General features: G+C 42.3%; 1 protein-coding gene across 3 annotated transcripts in view; it reads right to left on the minus strand.

Annotated features, from left to right (window-relative positions):
* Positions 1 to 20,166, minus strand: part of ALMS1 (ALMS1 centrosome and basal body associated protein) — a 138,945-nt gene that overhangs the window by 60,175 nt on the left and 58,604 nt on the right. For all 3 annotated transcript variants that reach the window (XM_048846406.2, XM_075128150.1, XM_048846404.2), the window contains exons 6-8: positions 18,160 to 18,319; positions 15,772 to 17,040; positions 13,958 to 14,088 (exon numbers count right to left, since the gene is read on the minus strand). In XM_048846406.2, coding sequence (XP_048702363.2) covers positions 13,958 to 14,088; positions 15,772 to 17,040; positions 18,160 to 18,319 — 1,560 coding nt within the window. The remainder of the gene's footprint in view (positions 1 to 13,957; positions 14,089 to 15,771; positions 17,041 to 18,159; positions 18,320 to 20,166) is intronic.

Consider the following 20,166-nt stretch of genomic DNA (forward strand, 5'->3'; position numbering starts at 1 on the left):
GTTTGTTAATTTATCTTCTGATCTGTACAACTGGGGAAAATGTAATCTTACATTTCATTAGTAGAAGGCGATGTGGATGTCTGAACACGTACTGTTCCAACAGCTAGAGTAAAGGAATGAGCAAATAAAGCCAGCCACAGTAGAACTGGAAATGGTCTTGTGTAAACCGTGAGTTAAATATATAATCCTGGACAAGCTATTTGACGTCCAAAATGTCATTGGAAATTAAATACTTTGATCATTTGATCAAGAAAACCTTCAAGACAAGCATTAGGTTCATTCTTCCAAACCACACCTTTTGAGGCATTATCTATGCTAGAAAAGTACAAGCAATTAACTAACATTGATTTAAAAGTCAGTCAAGTTAAACTGATAAAAAGCCCTAACAGATGCATTTAAATCCGTTTACCCTTTACCTATATCAATTTAGCTTCAGTCAGTAATTTACCAAGACTAAACCAACTTAAGTAAGGAATAAATCGATTTAAGTGTGTCATATTAAAAGGGTTTACACCAGTTTAACCAGAGAAATTTAAAAAATCTGTTTAGTTAAACTGGTGCACTTTTCTAGAAGAGAGGAGGTCTTAGACTCCCGACTTCCCCCTTGCAACAGGAATGCCAAGGTTCTGCTACAGCTCCAGGCACCAAAAACCCATATGAACCATTTTAAATTTCCTCTTACTGTCCTTAATAAAAATACAATTATAAGGCGGCATGTCTGGACAGGTTTTTCCTACATGGCAAATCATCAGAAAAATTAATCAGGTTAACCACAGTACGTTTTTGTTGTTATTTTTAACTGACTATTCAAAGACAAAATCTAAGAACATGTTAGAGTGCATGCATGCTTTCCCAATGAATAAATAAAAGACAGTGTGAACTAATTCAGCCCAAAATTTATCTTGCTCTCTTCATTTACAAAATGTATAATCTAATATAAATACAAATGTTTTTTAAAATCTTTTCATAGAAGTATTTTAAGTTAACAAAGGTTTTTTATCTCCAATTTACATGACATCTTGCAGTACTGTGAAGCCAAATATATGCTAGAGCATGAGAACCAGAAATAAACTGACTAGCAGTATAGTTTCATTGCCCAAATTAAGCAAAATGCAAAAATGGTGAAAAATAGGCATTCAGATACCATGGTGATTAACACAGTACTACAACAAACAATCCCAAATATAAATCAGATTTTTAAAATTTTCCATTTTAGTAATTTGAAGTGCTGTTAGTAACAAACTTTTTTAAAATTTTATTTTAATGATATTCCTTTAAAAATACATTAAATCACCATGACTGCCCAAATTAAACTAGTAAAGGCAAGAAAATAGTTAAAAGCAGAAATGCATAAACTCTTCCCCACTGTGCCTAAGTATCCAAAAATCTGAGCCGTGAGTAAACTTACATATCATACCAAACCTAACCTCAGAGTGGTTTTTACCCACAAAAGCTTATCTGTTAGCCTTTAAGGTGCCACTGGGCTCCTCGTTGCTTTTGTGGATACAGACTAACACGGCTAACCCTCAAATACGGGTTTCTTGGAGGTGTACCGTTTCTTTGGAAGTAGCAGATCTGAATACTGTGAGTATCCAGTGGAACAGATGCTGGAATCTCCAGGGAGACGCTCGGAGATTGGGACGTGCCTATTGCTAACCTGTAGAGAGACAGCAGGGCCTGCGTACATCTAGAGGGGAGTACTTGTGTTGCCTGTGGCTGATGGGGCTGAGGTGCTTGCTGACCCCCAGCAGGCACAGACATGGCCTCATCACGCTAAGGGCAAGTGGTAGTGAGGTGCCTCAATTCTGGGTGCCTCTGGGAAGCATCACAATGGCTGAGTCACAGGATCTACAACCCATTTGCTGTTTAGCCAAAGGTCACACTCCAGGCACTTATATATCAGATTATATAAATACTGAGAAGGTTGGAAACAGGTAAAGAAAAAGATTATAGATTGTTATTTTCCATTTGTTTTATTTGGGTAAGGAAAATAGAACAAAGGGAAGGACAGGATGAGTAAGCCAGAGACATATGCTAAACATACCAATTTGCAGACGGAAAAACTCTGTGCAGACCATGGCTTGGAAACTACAGGGAAAACAGGACAGGGGATGAGAACTTTACTCATGGAATATGATAAGCATCAGGTAGAACTGTTTAATCCATTGAAAGTGCCTGATCCTGAGCAGGGTGCAGGCTCAGGAAACTAGCCTCGCACAGTTCCCAGTTGGGCGGCAGCCTCAAAGTTAGAGCTGTCCGGAACAGAGCTCCAAAAACTGGAAATGGCAGAGAGCAGGAAGCAAAGGAGAGAGAGCCCAGGAAAGGGAGATACTAGCAGAGAAGCAGTAGCAGGAGGCAGAGAAAGCAGCACCAGAGGAGTCCCATCAGAGACTACTGCAACTGGAAGACCGTAAGCACAGTGCCCGAGTAAAGCAACAGTGGGTAGCAGATAAACTACGGCAGGTGGCAGCTGCACAAAAAAGGGAGATGGAAAGGCAGCACAAGTTTAAAAAGCTGGAAATACAAGGACTGAACCCTCAGCCCACAGGTATTCCTCCCGAGGGATCACACAACTGGGAAAGACTGTGCCCGAACAACAGGGAGACAGATAGCATTGAATACTATTGAACCGCCTTCAAAAGGATACACAGGACACACAAAATCCCTGATGACCTCACAGAATGACCATCTTACTTCCCAGACTGACTGGTAAAGCCTTAAAAGTGGTTAATGATATAATGATGTAAATGAAACTATGCTGTACAATTTGCTTAAAGGCCTTGTGTTTAAAAAGATTTCAAATTACTCCAGAGGCATATCGCCTAAAGTTTATAAACATCAAAAATTTGATAAATTAAGTCACAGGGAATGTGTTTCATAAATGGGTGATTATTTGAGAAAATGTATAAAGGGAAAGAAACTAATCACAAATTGGTAGATCTGTTTGCTCACGAACAGTTATTTGAAATCTGCTCTGATGAGATGACGGCAACGGTATTGGAAAAATCCCCAACAACTGTGGAAGAGGCAGCCAGAGCAGCTGACTTTTGCATACAAGACCATTCACAGAGGACAAGTCCCAAAGGGAAGGGAAAAAGCCTGGCATAAAAGGGGGTCCCTGGTTTGTTCAAGAGGAAAAGGAGGGAGATGAGGGCACTAAACACACATGACCCCACCATGGGTCTCATCCTGGTAGCCCTAATTATTGGACCCCAGCCCAAGGTGCTGGCCCAAGAAAGTGCTTCTTATGTAGGTCCCTTGAACACAAGCAGAAACAATGCCCCAAGGCCTGGGAGTCCAAAGACAATGCCCAGTCCATGCAGGTTAATCCAGTTACCCTCGAGAGTCAGAGACTTCAGTGGTCTCAGAGGAAATTCTAGTAATTTTATCTGATCTGACCTCCTAGTGGTAGACAACGAGTTCATTAAAGAGGCCAAAGCAAATGGTAAAGCATGCTAGAAGGAGACACTGGTGGCCAGATCTCTCTAGTCAGGAGGGATGTGATTAAGGAGGCTGATATGCCCCCAGGGGAGGAGGTAAAACTCCTTGCCTTAGGGCAATTTAGAACCACGGTGCCTTTAGCTTGCATTGAATTAGAGTGGGAAGGCTTACAAGGTACTTTGACTATGGGGGTTCTTAAAATTTTAGCAGCTGATTTATTGATGGGAAATGACATACTATCACTACCCAAAGCTGTTAATATTGTGACCCGTAGCAAGAGGAATATGTCCCTAAATTTCCAAAGGTAAGCCTGGGGAAGAATAGGCAGCTGAGAGGGGAGAGGAGTCTTCAACACCTTTATTAGCAGAAAATAGCGATGTCTCTCCAGGGGAAGGGAGGAAGGAGTCACTCCCCCCCTTGCCTAAAACAGCTCTCTGTGCAAGAAAAAAACAAATGGAGTTTGCTGCAGAAGAAAGTGCAGGCACCTCCATGGACAGCATAAGGGAGGCCATCCTAAGCAATGCCTCAGAAAAAGACAACAGGGTGAGGTTCTTTATAGAAGAGGGGAGGATTTATAGGGAGGCAAAAAACAGAAGTTTGTAGGGCTCCCCAGGACAATTGATCAGACCTTCAAAGCATCGTGTGAAATCAATGCTGTTAGCTCATGACTCCCAGTCCACAGGTCACTTGGGAATGGAGAGGACATACAAAAGACAAAAGAAAAATTTCTATTGGCCCAATATTCAAAATGAGATGAGGGAATACTGCAAGACTTATGTCACAAGTGGAAAAAGCCTGTAGGTCTCTGCAAGGCTCCTTTGCATCCTTTACCTGTGATCAAAGCAGCATTTCACAGAGTTGTCATGGATAACATAGGGCCCAGACCCAGGCCAACCCATAATGGAAAAAGATTGATATTAGTTGTCATAAATATAGAGGGAAGAGTAGCATAAAATCTCTCCATGGCAGCTGTACTAAACTGCCTTAACTGTAAGGGGTTAAACAGTTCAAATAACCTAGTTGGTACCTGACCAGCAGGACCAATGAGGAAAGAAGATACTTTCAAACCTGGAGGGGAAGGATTTGTTTGTTGTTCTCTTTTGGTACAGAGGGAGAAGCCAAGCAGGTACAACAGCTCCTGAAAATATACCTGGAATAATCCATCTAAATCCACAGAAATTGTAAGCAGGGCAAGGAAATGCATTAGATCATCTTTTGTTTTAGTTTGTGAATTTTCCTATGCTACAGTAGTTTTATTCCTGTTTTTGTAACTGTGAAGCTAAGCCCAGAGGGAAATCCTCTCTGTTTTAAATCTTTTTATTACCCTGCCAAGTTACCTTCCATCCTGATTTCGCAGGTGTGACTCTTTTACTTTTTTCTTTATTATAAAGTTATTCTTTTAAGAACCTGATTGATTTCAGTGTCCTGAAGACAAAGGGTCTGGTCTGTGCTCACATTGCTAAGGCAACTGGCTGATATATTATTCTCAAGCCTCCCCAGGAAAGGGAGTGAAAGTGCTTGGGGGGATATTTTTGGGGGATAGGGATTCATAGAATCATAGAATCATAGAATATAAGGGTTGGAAGGGACCCCAGAAGGTCATCTAGTCCAACCCCCTGCTCGAAGCAGGACCAATTCCCAGTTAAATCATCCCAGCCAGGGCTTTGTCAAGCCTGACCTTAAAAACCTCTAAGGAAGGAGATTCTACCACCTCCCTAGGTAACGCATTCCAGTGTTTCACCACCCTCTTAGTGAAAAAGTTTTTCCTAATATCCAATCTAAACCTCCCCCACTGTAACTTGAGACCATTACTCCTCGTTCTGTCATCTGCTACCATTGAGAACAGTCTAGAGCCATCCTCTTTGGAACCCCCTTTCAGGTAGTTGAAAACAGCTATCAAATCCCCCCTCATTCTTCTCTTCTGCAGGCTAAACAATCCCAGCTCCCTCAGCCTCTCCTCATAACTCATATGTTCCAGACCCCTAATCATTTTTGTTGCCCTTCGCTGGACTCTCTCCAATTTATCCACATCCTTCTTGAAGTGTGGGGCCCAAAACTGGACACAGTACTCCAGATGAGGCCTCACCAATGTCGAATAGAGGGGAACGATCACGTCCCTCGATCTGCTCGCTATGCCCCTACTTATACATCCCAAAATGCCATTGGCCTTCTTGGCAACAAGGGCACACTGCTGACTCATATCCAGCTTCTCGTCCACTGTCACCCCTAGGTCCTTTTCCGCAGAACTGCTGCCTAGACATTCGGTCCCTAGTCTGTAGCTGTGCATTGGGTTCTTCCGTCCGAAGTGCAGGACCCTGCACTTATCCTTATTGAACCTCATCAGATTTCTTTTGGCCCAATCCTCCAATTTGTCTAGGTCCTTCTGTATCCTATCCCTCCCCTCCAGCGTATCTACCACTCCTCCCAGTTTAGTATCATCCGCAAATTTGCTGAGAGTGCAATCCACACCATCCTCCAGATCATTTATGAAGATATTGAACAAAACTGGCCCCAGGACCGACCCTTGGGGCACACCACTTGATACCGGCTGCCAACTAGACATGGAGCCATTGATCACTACCCGTTGAGCCCGACAATCTAGCCAACTTTCTATCCACCTTATAGTCCATTCATCCAGCCCATACTTCCTTAACTTGCTGACAAGAATACTGTGGGAGACCGTGTCAAAAGCTTTGCTAAAGTCAAGAAACAATACATCCACTGCTTTCCCTTCATCCACAGAACCAGTAATCTCATCATAGAAGGCGATTAGATTAGTCAGGCATGACCTTCCCTTGGTGAATCCATGCTGGCTGTTCCTGATCACTTTCCTCTCATGTAAGTGCTTCAGGATTGATTCTTTGAGGACCTGCTCCATGATTTTTCCAGGGACTGAAGTGAGGCTGACTGGCCTGTAGTTCCCAGGATCCTCCTTCTTCCCTTTTTTAAAGATTGGCACTACATTAGCCTTTTTCCAGTCATCCGGGACTTCCCCGGTTCGCCACAAATTTCCAAGTGACCCTTCTCTGAATTTTTGTGTAAGTCACTTGGTGGTGGCAACAATACCTCCCAAGGAATTTGTGCCTTGGGGAAGTTTTAACCTAATCTGGTAGAATATAAATTTAGGGAGTCTTTCATGCAGGTCCCCACATCTGTACCCCAGAGTTTGGGGGAGGGGGAGAACCCTGACATTAGTGGTTGTTGATTTTGCCACCTGGTATCCAGAAGCAGTTTCTCTGTCTAACTTGGAAGCTGAAACAGTTAGAATAATTAATCACTGGAACAATTTACACCAAGGGTCACGGTGGATTCTCCATCACTGACAATTTTTAAATCAGGATTGGATGTTTTTCTAAAAGGTATGCTCTAGGAATTATTTTGGTGAAGGTCTATTGCCTGCATTATACAGGTTAGACTAGATGCTCATAATGGTCCTTTCTGGCTTTAGAATCTATGAACAGCTGCTGAAGCACTGTTCTTCATATTCAGCAGGGTGGGTTTCCCAAAACAGAACTTATCAGATCAGGCATTAAATTTCATGTCCCAGCTACTTGGTGAATTATGGAGGGGTAAAACAGCTGACATCTGCCCCATATCGCCCAGAATAGAGTTGTTTAGCTGAGAGGTTCAACAGGACCTTAAAATCTATGCTGAGAATGTATGTAAACAAAAGGGCAAGTGACTGGGCTACAATGCTACCCTGTTTGCTTACGAGGAGGTGCCCCAAGAATCCACAGTGTTCGCCCCATTTGACCTCCAGTGGGGGAGAAATGTCAGAGGTGCCCTGGGTCGAATTAGAGACTCCTAGGAAGATAGCACGGAAACAGAAGGGAAACTGGTGGCTCAGTATATGCAGTGGTTATGGGAAGATTTAAAATCCATGAAGGGGATAGTGCAGCAAAACCTCACAAAAAGACAGGCAGGTCAGAAAGAATGCTATGATCACAATACCTGTGTTCAGTCATTTCATGTGGGGGATTTGTCACTGGTGTTACTCCTTCTAATAAAGGACAAATTGCAGACGTGAGGTGGTATAAAGGGTTAAAGATGTTACTTACAACATACAAAGGCCCCAAAGCAGCGTTGCACCTCAAACTGCACATATAAACCAGTTAAATGTGTATCACAAATATGAAGCCATTATAAACGTGATATGCAATGTAGAGGACGACTTGAAGACAGCTCCACTTATTGATTTGGTGACTGAATGCCATAGTGACACCGCACTAGAGAGCACTGATCTATATAAAGGGTTAACTTGGACTAAAAAATCAAGAGATTAAGGCTGTGCAGCAAAGTCACCAGCAGGTATTTTCCAGCAGGCCAGGCCTGAGTCACAAAATGGTCCATAAATTTAACACTGTAGGAACAGAGCCTGAACTCAGTGGAGCATAGCGGATGACTGGTAAAAGGCAGGAGCAGGTACGTAAGGAGATAACAAGCACACTGGAAACAGGAATAATTGCAGAGTCAAACAATCCCTGGGCATCTCCAGTTGTTATGGTTCCCAAAAATAATGGGTCTAACATTTTTGTTGGTTACAGAAAGCATGTTGTCACTGTTCCTAATGCACATTCTATGCCCAGAATCAATGACATGCTAGACCAGGGGTGGGCAAACTACAGCCTGCGGGCCGAATCTGGCCTGTCAGCCATTTTAATCTGGTCCTCGAGCTCCTGCTAGGGAGCGGGGTCTGGGGCTTGCCCCACTCCAACGCTCCAGACAGGGAGCGGGGTCGGAGAACGCTCCAGACAGCTACTGGAAGCAGAGGCATGTCCCTGCTCCTGCGCTCCAGCCAGGGAGCAGGGTCGGGGACCGCTCCACGCGGCTCCCGGAAGCAGCGGCATGGCCCCTCTCCGGCTCCTATGCGAAGGGGCAGCCAGGGGGCTCCACTCTGCACACTGCCCCCACCCAAGCGCCGCCCCCGCAGCTCCCATTGGCCGGGAACCGCAGCCAATGGGAGCTGCGGGGGCGGTGCCCACGGATGGGGCAGTGTGCAGAGCCACCTGTCCGCTCCCCCACATAGGAGCTGGACAAGTGACATGCCGATGCTTCTGGGAGCCACTTGAGGTAAGCACTACCCAGAGCCTGCACCCCTGAGTCTCTCCCCGCGCCCCAACCCCTTGCCCCAGCCCAATCCCCCTCTTGCCCTCTGAACCCCTCAATCCCAGCCCGGAGCACCCTCCTGGACCCCAAAACCCTCATTACCAGCCCCACCCCAGAGCCCACACCCCAACCCCATGCCTCAGCCCTGATCCCCCTCCCTCCCACCAAACCCCTCAGTCTCAGCCTGGAGCACCCTCCTACACCCCAAACTCCTCCTCCCTAGCCCCACCCCAGAGCCCACATCCCCAACCAGAGTCCTCATCCCCTCTTGCATCCTAACCCCAATTTTGTGAGCATTCATGGCTGGCCATACAATTTCTATTCCCAGATGTGGCTCTCAGGCCAAAAAGTTTGCCCACCCCTGTGCTACACAAGGCAAAGTTCCTGAGCACCATGGATTTAACAAAAGAGTACTGGAATATTCCCTTACACAGTGAAGGGCAGAAAATAAAAATGCCTCCATGATCAATTCTGAACTCAAAAAGACCCAAGTGTTGCCCTTTGGGTTAATTAATGCAAGAGCCAAATTTCAGAGGCTCATTAACCAGATGTTAGCTGGGTCCAGGATTTTGCTTTAGCCTACATAGATGACATTGCCATCTTCTGGACAGATCATAAAAACCACTTGGGATTGTCCTGAAGAAGATCAAAGATGCAGATCTTGCAGTCAAAATGTAACATAAGAGCAGCCAAAGTCCCTTACCTTGGTCACTGCGTAGGATGGGGCCAAATTTGCCAGAATCTGTTGAAAGTGGAATCCATTGTTGTGACATTTCCCAGGGTACCCAGGATTGTAAGGCACCTTGCTACCACCTGCCCTCAGAGTGAGGAAGTCTTGTTTGTGCCTATTGGAGATCAGCTCCCTGACTCCACCAACCATGGGAAACACATATACTCCACTCCCAATATATACAGGCTCCAATATCCCTCTGCAGGTTAGCGATAGGCACACTCCAATCCCCGAACATCTCCCTGGAGTATCCAGACCCTGCTCCACTGGACACTCACAGTATTCACAGATTCACTGCTTCCAGAGAAGCAGTACACTCCAGCTTACCAGCTTCATATCAGATCACCACTCCATTTTACACACAGCACTTAGATATGTTTATAGTGAAAACAAGGAAAAATTTATTCAACAAAGAGAAGAGATTCAAATGATAGCATATAAAAATATTGAAAACAAATCATAGAATATATTACAAACATAGGATATCAGGGTTGGAAGGGACCTCAGGAGGTCATCTAGTCCAACCCCCTGCTCAAAGCAGGACAATCCCAAATAAACCATCCCAGCCAGGGCTTTGTCAAGCCTGACCTTAAAACCTCTAAGGATGGAGATTCCACCACCTCCCTAGGTAACGCATTCCAGTGCTTCACCACCCTCCTAGTGAAAAAGTTTTTCCTAATATCCAATGATTACATATAAAATAAAATCATAACATGCATTCTATAACCTAGACTTATTTAACTAGATACTTTTATGTCGTATCAAGCAAACTTAACTCTAAAGTCCTTCCAACATTTTTCAGCCCAGCCTGGCTATGATCCTTTTTTCATATGAGAGAACATGCTTCCAGCTTTTCACGTAGGTAAAGAATACTGTGCATCTCTTCAAAACCTCAGATATATCAAAACAGTCTCTGATCTTCATTCATAAGCTGGACAGACTCCTGCAGTGTGTTCCTTCCTGTAGATTTCACCATTGCTTGCCGATTTTGCAGTCTTGGTTAGCTAATGACTCCGTATGCAAACAGACATACCTTGTGCAACACACAATGACCACACAGAGAGACAAGCCTCTACCTGAACAGATGCCTGAACAGAACCTGTCTGAGGCACGTCACCACCTGGCATTACATGTTCTTTTCCAACAGGAGGTAACAGATGCTTCTATCTCTGTTTAGACACGAGAGTATTGTATACTGTATGCCTCAAAAAAGGATGCCTATTTGCATACTGAACCAGATATCAGTCAAAAGATTGTGAAATCTACAAGAGAAAAATCTACAGAGAATAAAATAAATTTATATATATATATATATATATATATATCAGTTGGTGCGGGGGAGAATGGGTGTCCTGTTTATGACTGAAATCAAAGGATTAGGCTGGTATGTCAGGGAATGCAAAGAAACACAGGATCCCTCACTTGTGGAGGTGACAGCATATTGCATCTCATGGAAGAAGGGTCACAGCCAGCCTAGCTGTAAAGCACTGGTGAGCAATACTTTAGACATGAAAGTAGCTTGTTAATTAAGTCTAGGTTCTAGAATGCATGTTATGATTTTATTTCATATGTAGCCATTTGTTTCCAATACTACTTCTTGATAATACTTGAATCTCTGATCTGTTACATAAGCTTCTACTTCATTTCTCTGTAAACATATATAACTGGTGTGCGTTAAGCAGAGCAGTGATCTGAGGTGTACCTGGTGTTTCTTTGGAAGCAGCAGATGCGTGAATACTGAGAGTGTCCAGTGCAACAGGGGCTGGACATTCAAGGGAGATGCTTGCAAGGCTCGGTGGTTTGTTAAGTGTGCTAACCTGTAGAGAAGCAGTGGGACCTTTGGAGACTTAGGGTGAAGTGCTTGTGTTGCCCATGGAGTTGGGGAGCTGACCCCAGAAGGCATGGGCAAGGCTTCCTCACTCTAAAGGCAGGTGGTAACAAGATGCCTCAAAACCCTGCGTACCCCCAGGAAGCGTCACAGGAGCCAGCAACAATTACAGTGCCTGCCTTTTCCTAAACACAGAGACTGTTTCCTATTACCATCACAGCAAAGTGTTTGGGAGGATGCAAAGCCATGGTCTCCCTTCCTGAGTCTCTCCCCGCCTTGGTCAGAGTTGGATGCACATAATACTCTTAAAGGATGGTACAAGAATGTACCTTCTCCCTGCATGCTGGGGAGCTCCAGGTTGCTTTATGACTCTCTGAGCTCTCCCTAAGACAGGGAAGCTCTGTACCATCCTCAACTCAGGCCCTTACTTTTAAAGCACAATCTGGCTTAGCAACAGGAGTTTTAGACAGTGAATATTTATTGCCGAATTGTAAACATCCACTTACAGAGCTTTGCAATGGGAATATTCATATAATGAAAGTAAATCTAGAAGAAGAAATTCAGAACAGGCACATTCTTCTATCTCTAGATATTTTATGCTTTCTAGGTTCCATATACCCTTCCTGCAAACCGTCAGTTTTTCCTATAACCATTATCTTTTAAAGAACCCATTTCTACTTCTCTTTCGCAACCTTCTCTCTAGACTAGTTTTTCTGTTTCAAAATCAACCTGAATGTATTTGTCAGTGTAAAAAAGAGCAACAGTACCTATGACAAAGTAGCAGAGGTTCAGAGTTCAGGGAACGAGGTGCCTACTTCCAGTAGTGTCATTGGAGTGAATATGACATTATTAGATGTATAGATCAAATGTACAGCTGTGTAAAAAAAAACACCCCCACACACACAAACTGCAGCATTGCTGAAGCCAGTGAGGAAACATCACTGCTCTAGAATTGCAGAAAGCAAAAAAAAAAAAAAAACACTAACCCCAAAACCTGCTATTTTCCCCCAACATTTTCACACTTAAAAACTGCTTGTAAACTGCTTGTGAGCCCCCTTGCCCAGTCAGAGTTACATCCTGGCAAGATGAGAGTCTGAAGAAAATATAAGAGGGAAAATCATTGCACATTCCCTCCCACAATAGGTTACTCATGACCTTATGGAGGTATGCAAATATCCAGTGAGAACACTGTTAATATGAAATCTAGTAAATTTCACAAAGTAAGCTGAAAGTTCCAGGCCTGACACCTGCCTGACTCTCCATGATTATTTTTGTAGTTTACAATCATACTGTTTTGTTTTTTTTTTAAACAAACTATTTCTCTCTCATCTGTTACTGTATGAAGGATCCACACAAACGATAGGGGAAACAAGCTGATTGAATATAAGTGAAAGCACAGAAACTGATTGTACAGAGTGCAGCCAAATGCATCAAGTAAAAAATACAGAAAATATCTGGTCTTTCGGATCTGTCAGTTACAGTAGGCTTAGGTGTTAATTGAAATGCCAGATAATTTTCAGGGAGAATTGTGATTTAAAAAAAAAAAAAAAAAACTACACTGTTATTCTATGCCAGTGTTTTAGGCCACATTTGAGCAAAGCACTTTCTTACTTAAGTACTTTGCTGAATCAGCACCTTGAAGAAATCAACCTAATACCTCTAGGTTTGGACTTATGTATGGTAGTAAACAGATCTTTTATCATCCATCCATTTGCTCCCTCTCATAGTTTGGACATCTGCATGATTCCCCTCTTAACCTTTAGTTTGAGACACAGAGGTCTCTTTCCTCTGTATTTATGAGAAAGTCTGGAATTTTATTTCGTCAGGTTCTCCATATAAGGTTTATATCAAAATCAGAAAAACTTCGAGAGTTACCAGAAAAAACAAGCGTTTCCAGGTTAATGTTCCCTGCATCATCCCCACTGTTAATAGTTAATGAACCATAGAACACACAGATAATATTACCCATGACATTCTTTAGTTCAGGACACAATCAATTATTTTTATATCAGCTTTGTGATTTTTTGCCCCCCACAGCTCCCTTTTCTACTGGAGATCTCAGGCCGAGGAAAATTTATCAGAAAGCAGAATAAGGTAACTGTCGCTACGCCTTTGTGGACTACTAAAAGATGTGAGCTTTTCTTGGGGAGACAGCAGGTGAGGGACAAGTCATCAGCACAGATTCAAATTAAAGTTTCTTGTGCTCACCTTAAAGGCTGTCGCCAATTCTGCCCCTCCCTTCTTGTCATTTATTGTCAATTCCCATATCAACCTGGCCTTCTCCATTCTGCCAACAAGCAAACCTCACCAACCCATTTGTTAGCTTTTCAGACAAACATCTCCATACTTTCACCCGTTCTGCCCTTTTTGCTTGCAAACTTTCCGTTAAATGATCCATCAAGATTTCAGACACAGAGGCAGCCGCTCATAGTTCCAAGGTCCTCATGGCATAGCTAACACTAGTTCAGACAAACGCTGAAAACAAATAGAAATTCAAGGGCAGATTGGAGACAATATACTCTGTCAAGCTTACTCATCAATTCCACTCAGGATGCAGTATACGGAAATATATGAATCAGAAGTGTTCTGAACAGAATATACAGCAGTGACAGTGGCAAGTTATCATCAAATTTATCACACTATTTCCTCTACATTTCAAGCTACATGGAGAATTACATTTCATTAAATGTCACCAACACTTATATGGTAAATCATCATTGGTGGTCAGATATCACTGTAAAATACACTGAGTCAGTGGATATAAGACAATCACCACACCAAAATAAAAAAATCTGTAGCATTTGTCCCCTTCCAAAATTTCCCCTAAATTAGCTTTATCATCTCCTTTATACCTTGGCTAACACAGACTTCCTGGCACTCAGAAGCAGCTCTGTCTTGATCTCGTCTATTCTCTGCCTGTCCTCTTCATTCAGATCTGACACAGAACCCTGAGGCTGGCTAGTCAGCTTCAGCTTCACCCATGCTGTGAACAGAAAACATAAAACAGAGAGCCAATTCCTTTATGATGCCATTTTAATTTTAGAGAGAGAAGTGTGCTATATGCTAATTATCAGGATTGGGTGGGAACATACATTAGTATCAGAAATACCATACAAGATAGAATGACTAGGAATAGGACTAAATTTAAATGGACTATTATGACACCTTCTAATGACAGTAAGTGAGAACCTACCTGAATGATGCACTGTAAAGGTGCAGGTACTGTCTGAGCACTCCCTTGCAACCTAATGTGTTGCTGCAGCTGGGCCCCACCTGTAATTTTCCCAAGTGGAGCAGCAATAGCTTCCACTTTAACAACCCAGAGCAAGGAGAAGCCAACATACATTAAGCACATTTTAATAAGGCTTCAGGGCAGGTATCATTACATCAAACAGTTCTCAGTCTAGGAATCACCACAACAATAAATTCATCAAGCCCAGGTTCAGGGCTCCCAATCTCACAGTACACACCCAAGTCTCAGAATTGGGCCAAGTTTGGCTCCAGGCGCCTCAGGGAGCAATTACCACCCAGTGCAGCCTTCCTGGCTTCTTCTCCCCTCTTTCACCCCAGCTCTACTTCCTGTTTATATAACTCAGCCCCTAGGCCAAGGCAGGGTCTTGTTATTTATCCCCAGGCTGCAGGCTCCTGTCTATCCCTTTAAGGGATATCAACCTTTTTCCCCATACACTTTCTCATGTACCCACTGCCTAATCCTCATAACACAATCATCTCTCGATCCAGAGTCAAGTAACATTTTCCTACCAAATGTCTTTTAACCTAGGACAGCAAGAATATCTATCTACACAAACAGAAAACAGTCATATGAAATAGCTTCCTTTAAAGATATACAGAATCAACAACCATGTTAAGAGTTCAAATCACAAGTTAAGTTGATCCAGCCCAATGGTCTAGTATCAACAATTTGGTGCCGTCTATGAATTATTTTGACACTTACGTATTCAAGGGTAATTATCTCAATTTCCAGGAATGAGCAGGGGAAGGGGAAGTCTCTAACTTTAAACTACATGAAAAGTAACCTCAATAGCAAATGCATGACTATTTTCAACTGGTTTTGGAAGACCACCTTCCTCTATAGTTTACTAATATGGCATTTTTACCTGGCAAATTCAGTGTTTTAATTCCATGGAGTTTTGCATATAATTTTAAATCTATGTAATACTATAGTTTATTCTAAGCTGGGACAGAGTACAAAGCTATTAATCTGTAAGAAGACTGCAGATCAAAAACTCTGGGACACAAGTCTCACGTACCCACAGGGCAGAGTTGATGCAAGCTTCCCCACATCACTGTGCCGGTATAACTCAATCCTGATCTGGAATGGCCTTTCTAGGTGTGAAAAAGTAATAGTCTTCATAGCCATTCATTCCTTCGCCTCTCTGACCAGACAGCCAACAAGGGTGCCAATTAGTGCAAATTGTGATAAGGATACCTGAATCTCAGAGGGTAAAGATTCGGTCACCATCACCAATGCCTAATTCAAAATGGTGACACCAAAATGGAAGGCTCCATATATCCCATAACCAATCTGCTGCATCCCAAAAGAATTTTTAAAGCAGCCTCTATTATATTCATCAAAGTAGGATTCAGTGTTCTCATGTCTTGCGTAAAACCCCTCAGTCATTTTAGACAGTGATTTGCTTCTTACCACGAGCTTTTCTCTCCTCTTTCTCCGCACTTTTTAGTATTTGTGTTGCATGTAGCACAGGAGATTCATTTTTCAGAAGACTTTTGACACGGGCAGCTAGTGAATCTACACTGCTACTATCATCGCTCTCTCGAATGCCATCTCCCTCTTCGCTGCCAGCCACATTGGTTTTAGTTTTAGCCAAGGCATGCTGAAAATCCCCAAGGTCACTGGTGATGCTGCCTAAGGGCTCCGTGGCAGAAGGATTCCGCAGTTCTAAAACCCTTTCAATGCTTGATTTACTACTTGTACTACTCTTTGTAAGAGCCATGAGAGCAGGCAAGTTTTTATCTACTGTTGCACTACTGCAACCCTCCGGTTCTGACCTCCCTATGGATTTTGCTACGCCACAAGCTTCCATAGCTCCCTGCTGTGTTGGTTTAGTCGTCTCTTCCACAATTTCTTCCTTGGTGGGTAAATCAATAGCAAGAGAGCTTTCCCATTTTAAACTGCGCCTGTGGGGATTCAGGGTCTTCATTAGTGAACTATCTTCTTGCATGCTTCTTCTGGTCAAGGACTCATCCCACGATAATATTCTCTGAAGTGCTGGACTGATCTCCTTTGCTAATCTGGAATCTTCAGAACCATCCTTTTCAATTGGCACTGATGAAAAGTCGCCGACTTCTTGGAAAGGGGCAACAGAAGGGACAGGATCAAACTGAGTCAAAGCTATATTTTCTGCCTCTGCTAAAAGTTTCTGGATCTCTTTCAATGTGTTGGATTCAATGAAGGAATCATTTCCTTGATCCTTATTTAAATCATTAACTGAGGCATCTACATTTGAAGACAGTGGTTCTCCACCGACATCCATTTCATCTGCATCTCCAGCCAAAGGACTAGCGGACAACTTCTCTAGGCTGAGGCCAATATCCCTAGACTCAAATTTATCTATCAGCTTTTGAACACGTTTTGAAACAAGAGTGTGACCCTCTTCAAAGTCAGAGCCAGCTGGAACTGTATGAAGTATCTGGCTCAGTTCAACAGATTTTGAAACAGCAGAAGATTCTGAGCCGCCTTTGGTGGAGTGTGCGGCAGGTAGCTCCAGTTGATGGTAGGCAATACTGCATTGACTCAGTGGTTTGTCTTTGGAAGATCTTGAGAACTGAAGTGAGAGCTCAGTGGGTAATGGAGTATCAGGGCCCGCTTCTGAACCCATTGGTATAGACATGCCGAGCGTGGAAGCACCAGAGTTAAAGCTTATCTGAGTAACGTCAAATGCAGACAGAGAACCTGGGGAGAGGGAAAAAAAGATTAATTAAGGGTTATGGGAAACATTCACCTCAGTGTAGAATATCTGCCTTGTTCCAAAGGCCTCCTAAAAAGTGATTATTCTAGAAAATATATAAGAACCTATATAAGAAAATATACAAGAATATGGCTTCTACTAAAACTGTTTATGATCACGGTTTTCTGAAATAAAGCCTTTTGATCATTTGGTACAAACTTCTAGGATTTATGTACACTAAGGAAACTTTCAAATAACTAGAAACATTATGAACCTAAATGTCTAAGTGCTGAGATATTCTAATTTGATGTGTATTCTTTGCAGAGCAATAAAATGAGAGTACTCATCAGATCTGAAATCCTAAGGATATGTAGAGAAACACTCATGATACTTTAAAAAATAATAAAGTAAAATAAAAACAGAGTGCCTGATTGATATATGCATGGGAGAGAGTTGCATCCAGCCACCTTGGCTCAGAAAGGCAAATCAACTCAATGCAGAGACTCCTGGGAAGACAAGCAGTAGTGACCTTCAAGGAGTTGGTCTGAAAAGTATTAGCTGTAAAGAGATTGCAAGACTGCTCTCCTGAATTGGGTATGAGATCTGGACGCCAGATCAAGGAGGAAATGTTTCATAAAGACTTATGCAGTTCTCTAACCAGCAGCAATGTATATTTCAACAAACAATTCACTGTGAAGGCATGCTATGGAAGTTGCCATAGATCTAGTTGAATGTGCTTTCATTTGCCCCACCTACTAGGTCACAGAATCATGTATTTATTAGTCCTGAACAATTTTTGTTTTGAGGTGGACTCACTCCTGGCTATATCCCCAATTTTGGGCCTCTGGATTGGTTGTATTTAGATAACTGGGTATGACTGTCTACCTGTACCCTAGTCACATATTGCACCAGAGAAACTAAAGAAAGAGAGAAACAAAGATACACTTTTCCCATTATGAAAATATCCTTGTAACACTTTTGTGAACAGCTCTACTTTCAAAACTACTGGAGGCAGAAAGCTGGTAATTGGCACGGAAACACCCCTCACTGAGGAGAAATAACCAAGTGCATGAAGTGTTCTGTTCTCTAAGATTTTTGTAGCATGCCTCTGCCTTTCCCCATACCTTCAGATAGCTGGACATGCTTTGTTAAGGTGTCAGTGGATTCCTTCAATGTTCTGAGCTCTGATGGGGAAAATTCAACCTCCCTGATTGGTCCTCTGGGTACAAATGGAGTCAGTATAGCTGAAGGTGACTGATCAATGCCAAGATTACGAAGATACATCTGACACAAAGGGGGGACATGGAACAAAGAAAGCAATAAATATATATGGTACTATTATAAAGGAACTCAGATTTTAACCTACCCCAACCACCATCTCCAAAACGCACAAAGTTTCTATTTTCAACATCCCCCTGCCCTTGAAAAGTTTGTTTCAACCTGTTCTCCAGCAGATGTACCAACAACAAACAAGACCATTGCATTTATTACACATCAAGCCATCCCTCCACTTGGTCTTAATTTTAGGCCTCCTTCCCTTGATAGTATTCCTTTAAAATGGTTACTAATTAAAATCTGGAAGGAAAAAATGAGGCTTTGGTTTAATAGCCCTTTCTATCAAAATGAGAACATGGCACAAGGGAACATACCCTCCTCCTGTCCAAAAAATACCTTAAAACTTGGGCTGGGCATCAGGAAAAATTCCTTAACATTCCAATTACACCATGGGACAGTCTCCAAAGGAAAGTGATGGAAGCCCCATTGCTGGAACTGTTTAAATGTCTTATTGGACAAAGCAGTTGTGAAAGCATTGCATGGTACAAGCCTGCACTGGCAACAAAATACTTCCTTTTGTTTGTTTTAAGCCTGCTGTTTATTAATTTCATTTGGTGACCCCTAGTTCTTGTGTGTTGTGAGGAGTAAACAACACTTCCTCATTTACTTTCTCCAAACCAGTCATGATTTTATAGACTTCTATCATACCCCCCCCCCCTTACTCATCTCTTTTCCAAGCTGAAAAGTCCTAGTCTTATTAATCTCTCCTCACATGGAAGCAGTTCCATACCCTTAATAATTTTTGTTGCCCCTTTCTGTACCTTTTCCAAAATATCTTTTTTGAGATGGGGAGACCACATCTGCATGCAGTATTCAAGATGTGGGCGTATCATGGATTTATTTAAAGGTAATACGATATTTTCTGTCCTATTATCTCTTTCTTTCTTCATGATGTTCTTATGTTCTGTCCCTACTAAACAAGAACAGTTTGACTCTAAAGAGAGCACTTGAGATAACCCCATTTTTATATCGAACCAGCAGCATACCCGTTGTGATTGCTGGAAAGTTTCTTCAAGATCATCACGTGGATTTGCTCTTTAGAAAATACAAAAGCTTTTTGAAGAAACTGTTGGGGTTTTTTATTAAAACTTTTTGTAAATCTGTTGACTTGATATTTCACATTTGTCTAATCCCTTGTCTGCAGCTCTACACCATTCTAAGTGATTTTATCAGATCAGTGACTCATGAAGAGTCAGATTTACCTTAAGTAACTTCTTCCCCTTCTCACACTGAATTCAAATTGGAGAGGAACTGACCAATTCTCTTCCCTAGTCAACCTAAAGATTAGAGGAGAAATCAAATTGCCTTGTCACTCCAGCTCCTACCCCAAATAAAGGGAGAAAAGAAAAAGCAAATATTCTGAATATGCTACTATAACAGATTCAAGGGACCTCCCCGGATCAGCTAGGAAAATGATTCCCCCTCTCTCACAAAGTCTGCAACACCAGTGAAGACACTTGCCAGTTAAGCAAAGCTTTATCTGATTCCTTCTCATAAGGACGGTTTAAATTTCGCCTCATCTGTATTATACATTCTGCACTGGCTGGGGAATGAACGAAATGACTTTATAGATCTTTTCCATCTCTATTTCTATTATTGTATTATAGACATACATATTAATAGCCAAATGCATGATCAAACCTCCTGAGTCCTGTCAGTGATTTATGAGAAGAGAATTCCTCAAAACGAATATTAAAGGGGAAATGCTAATTCTATTTAGAACAGAGATAGTTTGTAGTCTCTGATTCTTACCTTTAATAAATTTCACACATCTTTCTTTCAATATTTATCTTCCT

This window comes from Caretta caretta, chromosome 4 (genome assembly GCF_965140235.1).
Source record: "Caretta caretta isolate rCarCar2 chromosome 4, rCarCar1.hap1, whole genome shotgun sequence".
NCBI classification, from domain to species: domain Eukaryota; kingdom Metazoa; phylum Chordata; order Testudines; family Cheloniidae; genus Caretta; species Caretta caretta.